General features: G+C 33.3%; 1 protein-coding gene across 2 annotated transcripts; it reads left to right on the plus strand.

Annotated features, from left to right (window-relative positions):
* On the plus strand, window positions 480-4,440 carry LOC107605216 (probable GTP-binding protein OBGM, mitochondrial). 2 transcript variants are annotated; one of them, XM_016307005.2, is made up of 7 exons: window positions 480-754; window positions 2,111-2,161; window positions 2,200-2,333; window positions 2,469-2,577; window positions 2,845-2,927; window positions 3,014-3,076; window positions 3,207-4,440. In XM_016307005.2, coding segments are annotated over exons 2-7 (1,539 nt in total). In that variant the 5' UTR covers window positions 480-754; window positions 2,111-2,160; the 3' UTR covers window positions 4,356-4,440. The 2 variants fall into 2 exon arrangements, with proteins under 2 accessions (XP_016162491.1, XP_020960729.1); XM_021105070.1 differs by lacking the exons at window positions 2,111-2,161; window positions 2,200-2,333.

Consider the following 5,818-nt stretch of genomic DNA (forward strand, 5'->3'; position numbering starts at 1 on the left):
GAAGAAATTACGCAGTCTTGGAAGCTGCTGCAGTTGTCGCACGATTTTCAACGAATTCTATTAAAGAGTCTACATTTAATGTATTTATTTATCTAAGAGAATTAGAACCATTTATATTATTAAAGGTTTAGATTACGATATTTTTTTTTCTAAAGTAAATGAACAACTTCAGAGGAGCCAAATTCATTTTTATTATAATATCAATGCCCGCACTTGTTTTCTTTTGAAACTTTAAACTTTAAAGACAAACTATTTCTCTTTGTTTGATTTTGATCAGATTTTTATTATTTAGATGCACTGTATATGTGCATTCTAAGTTTATTTTTGATGTAAATAATATAAAATATTTTATATCATCATTCAATTAAATTTAAAAATTAATTTTAATATAAAATAATTTTATATTTATATATAATTATTTAATATTAAGTAAAAAAACTATTTTTTATATTTTATTTTTTATATCATCCATGACTGATTGTAACGTTTTACACACACTCATTTTCACTCACCAAGTGACCTACGCTCATCGGTCACTGTCCCCCGTTACTCACCACTCCTCATCACTCTCATATCTCGGAACCGCTCATTCATTCGTCGGAACGATTCGCTCACTCGTTGTCTGTCAGAACAACTCGCTCTCTCTTCTCATTGACGAAGAACGAAGAAGAACGACAAGCTGGCGATGGCGAACTGCCTGGAGAACTGAGATGGCAGTGATAGCGAGCTGAGACAGTAGCACCAAACAAAGATGGTGTGTATGGATTTTCTGGTTCTGTGAATTTTTTGGGGTTTTGGGGGTTTACTAATTTTTTGAGTTTCTGCTTCTTGCTTCATTAGGGTTTGCTTTCTGATTTTGTATCTTGCTTTGTTAAGGTTCGTTGATTTTGCATTTTGCTTCATTGTGATTTTGTTAAAACATTCTAAATTATTGTTTGCCTGTAGTTTAACTGCAGTGGTCCTAAAAGAATCTACGATCTATAATAATGGCTTCATATTTGATTAAGTTCCTTGTGAACATTATGATTTCCTGTGCATCCTAGTTTCATTATGGAGAGGGGTGAAAGTCTATTTATAAAACCATGCTGATCATACAAAACTGTTTGAGCTTCGTGATAATGTGTTATTACACATTAGGAATATTAGGTCTCTTGATCAAGTATTATAATAAATAAAACAAATTGGTTTTTGTAAAACATTAAATATCACAAGGTATTTGATTTACTTGTAGATGAACAAACTATTCTTATATTCTTTAAAATCAAAGTCTCGTGAGATATTTTTGCTTGAAATTTTGAAAGTTACATTTATTTTATGATATAATTATTTTTTAGTTTATAATTTGATATCGTTATGTAATATTTTCTCTTGTATTGCCACCCTATTTTGTGCAAATTTGTAATACCTCATACCTCTACCCATGTAGCTTAGTTTAGGGAGGATATCAGACATTTATGTCAAATATTGAACCCTGTTCACTCTAAAGAATATCCTTTTCCATGATCTCTCTCCGTAACTCTCTTAAAATATTATATTGGGCCTATTCACTCTGAAGATTGTCTCCCCTACAATCCCTCACTTTTAATATATTTGATGTTTTATCCTTGATTCCTTGTTTCCACTGATAGTTGGTGTCTCCAAAAATTGGATAATGTATTAATGGTATTGCTTGTGATCAACCATAGAAATGGACTTAATTAGGCTCTTACAGCTTTGTACAAAATGTTGTTGTATGGAAGTAGCTTTGATGTTGTATTATGTACTTAGTGTATCATATTATGCATTGGTTATAAATCTGTATAAATTTGCAATACTGATGCACATAACTAAACTATTAAAGAAACTATAAAATCATATAATTATAAGTCACCAGCACCTGATCCAGTGAAGATGGCTCTTGGTAATATGATTTTCAAATTTTATTCTCATCAAACTGAAAACTTGTATTCATCTTTTAAACTGTACTATTAGATTCTTAATTAATGTTTTTCGGATATATTTTTGTTAAAATTTTAATATCGATAAAATTATAGTTATTAATTATAACATGGTTAATAAACAATATATAAATTATATGTTCAATCTTCTTTTTGCATTTTCCTTTTTGAAGGTTTGAAGTTTCAACCGAGTTTAAAGGACTAGCTTGGTTCTACTTCAAAAAGTTACACTCTTATCTAGTAATAACTGAACATCCACAAATGTTGGTCTTTCAAGCAAGATCTATACGACATGTAGAAGCCGTTCGACATACGTGTGGATCTAGATGGTCATTTACACTTTATTCTCATTACTCAGATACACCTCACAATAAGTCCAAGCTTGCTCCTTTACAGGTTGAATTTCCAATTTATTATTACTATTACTACTAATAATCTCTACTGGCTTAATCCATAAAAAATTAGAGATGATTGTGATATATTTTCTGTTTCTATGCACTGTGTTGGGCTTTGTCCATTTTGGTCTTGTAGGAAAGAAAAATGATAGACAGGGTCAAGATATTTGCAAAAGGCGGAGATGGTGGGCATGGTTGCTCCAGCTTTCGCCGTAGCCGACATGATCGCTTGGGCAGACCTGATGGTGCATTCCCTTTTCTCTTTATGAAGTCTTAATGTGTATCTTGGTGATTTCTTTCAAAATACAATGATATTTCCAATGATAGTTTCTATATATGCTTTTTAAGAAAACCATAAACACTACACAGAAGTTGTCATCTATTTATTCAATTGACTGCTCTGTAGTAAAACTTATGTTATCCATGATACTATCAAATTTTTTGGTAGGAAATCTGGATAGAGTACAATGGAACAGATAACAATGATACTTTGATGTCTGTGTTCAATTAAGGTGGCAATGGTGGCAGAGGCGGAGATGTGATTCTGGAATGCTCTCCTAGAGTTTGGGACTTTAGTGGTTTACAACGTCACCTTGTATGCACTTATTCTTCTAAGATATTTCTCCGTAATGATGAAATTTCTTGTATGAAAAGTTAATGGCAGTATTGGTCTCCCTGTAGATAGCTGAGAAAGGAGGACAAGGAACATCGAAGAATAAGATAGGAACAAGGGGTGCAGATAAGGTAATTGGTCTTATCTGTAAAATCTGTTCTTTATGCATGTAACATGTTTCAGAAATTCGTTTCCTTTGTTTGACCATCTGTGTGCAATACACAACTCTGATTCCATTCCAAAATCATGTTCTTTTAGTAGGTTGTCCATGTCCCAGTTGGTACTGTACTGCATCTTGTTAGCGGTGATAGTCCTGCTATGGTCAAAATTCAACCCTCTGCAGATGTTGATCCTTGGGAAATTCCTGGTGCACTTGTTGGTGATCTTTCTGACCCTAGCAATGGTGATTTAGTATCCACTGTTTCTGGTGCAGAAAGAGTCAAAGAAATACATGGTACTGGCTGCAGCTTATCAGAAGCTGCTGAAACAAATGCTCAGAAATCTGTAAAATCAAGACAAGTTGCACCAACAGATGAATTTCCTCAGCTTTCAACTGCTAGCGGAACTTCCAAATCTGATGCAGAGGATATAGGAGAAAAACGAGACATGCTATACAATGTTGCTGAGGTAACAGAAGAAGGTCAACAAATTGTCATTGCTCGTGGAGGAGAGGGTGGTCTGGGCAATGCATCTACTTTCAAAGACTCAAGGAAGACTTCAACTGCAATGACAGGGTCATGTCAAGACATATCTAATGCCGAGGATCATGACGGCGATCACTCCTCTCTGAGAGCCGGCTTGCCTGGTTCCGATACTGTTCTTGTATTAGAGCTCAAGAGCATTGCTGATGTTAGCTTTGTAGGAATGCCAAATGCTGGGAAAAGCACTCTGCTTGGAGCCATATCAAGGGCTAAGCCTAGTGTTGGTTCCTATGCTTTCACCACTCTTAGGCCTAATTTGGGAAACCTGAACTTTGATGATTTATCAATAACTGTGGCTGATATTCCTGGTCTCATAAAGGGCGCACACCAAAACCGTGGACTCGGACATGCGTTTCTACGCCACATAGAACGTACAAAGGTTCTGGCATATGTGCTGGACTTGGCTGCTGCTTTAAATGGAAAGAAGGGAATTCCGCCATGGGAACAGCTGAGAGACCTGATTCTTGAGCTTGAGTACCATCAGGAAGGTTTATCAAGAAGACCATCGTTGATTGTGGCAAATAAGATTGATGAGGAAGGTGCAGACCAAGTATACGATGAGTTAAAGAGAAGGGTCCATGATGTTCCTATATTTCCGGTGTGTGCTGTTTTGGAGGAAGGGATACCAGAGCTTAAAGCTGGCCTCAAAATGCTTGTCAATGGTGAAATGTCATGTGGTCTTTGCTTAGATCAAATTTTGCTTGCTTAGATTGATACTCAACTCAAAGTCTAGGGTTTAGGGTGTAAACCAAGATAAACTCTTAAAAAGCAATAATCATTATAACCATTTGATATGTCCACTTTTTTTAATGAAATATTTGATGCTTTCCTCTAATGCAAGTAATAGTAATAATAATAAAACAAAAATTAGACACCGTAGTTCCTCAAGAATCTAACAAGTCAACAATAGAGAATAAATATTAGACACCGTAGTTTAAGGCAGTTTATTTTAATCTAACAAGTCAACAACAGAAAACACGTGATTAAAAATTTAAGGCAGTTTAATCTTACATTCAGCGGATCCACCTAGTATATTAAGAATATTGTGCTGGTTGATTGACTTCTAAAGACTAAAGTTGTTTCTTATACATTGAAAATAAAGTCTCTTTTTGTATGTAAAATTTTAGAAAAGTTTTAAGAATATTTCTGTTTTTAATTTGTTTTAGTTTTATGCTTAATATTTTAAATGTTTTAATTACATCTTTGGAGGTTGATGTAAAATTGCTTATGTGACGATTCTAACTCTAAGATGCCATGTTTGCTGATTATTCTATTAAAGGAAAAATCTGTAAACTTACATCTTTACTATATAATTCACCTATATATTTCTAAATACAACAATAATAACAACAAGAATAACAAAGTCTTATCTCACTACAATATATATTTCTAAATATTTATTGCAAACATTAATGACAATAAAGTTTTACAATCTCTCTTTAATTCTCGCAGAAGCAGTTTTTTGCCTACTTCTCAACAAATGGGTGATAATTTCTGCTTCTAAATCTTCTTAGAAACACAAATTTACTTATTTTTTAAAGTACGTACTTTTTTATGAGAAAGGCTAATGCGTTTAAAAAAAGTAAGTTTTTTTTATTCTAAAAGGACAAACACATGAGTATAATAATTTTAAAAACGATATTACACACCCAAAATAGTAGAATTAAAATTTTATACAGAAGTGTTAACGAAATTATACTATAAAAAGTACTGAGCCCTACTTATTTTTCTAAACGTTAATGATGTTTCCAGCAAAAAAGAGATGATAAAAGTTCTAATTATCTAACCTTTTTCTATAATTTTTTTCAACAAAACTTTTAATAAAAATAAAGCACTTTTGGGATAAATACGAATTTTAGATGTCATCCGTACAAGAAAATTCTGTTCTGATTCTGATTCTGAATTTGACTTTTGCCAAAAGAAAATGTCTAAGTTTCTCACCTCCGCGATTTAGAGGTATTTGGCAGAACACAAATGCTGGTAGCTGGGTATTGCGATTTTGATGCAAGTAATTAATGCCAAGGAGCAAAGACAAAGGTGATTACGCAAGCTAGGACTCATTCAATAAGCTTACCTTCTTTTGTTTTGGGTCCGAAATAGACTTTAATTTTGATGCATGGTATAACTATTACATTATTTTTTTAGATAATTATTCACGCAGTGAATGAAAAT

Source organism: Arachis ipaensis, chromosome B06, assembly GCF_000816755.2.
Source record: "Arachis ipaensis cultivar K30076 chromosome B06, Araip1.1, whole genome shotgun sequence".
Lineage (NCBI taxonomy): Eukaryota > Viridiplantae > Streptophyta > Magnoliopsida > Fabales > Fabaceae > Arachis > Arachis ipaensis.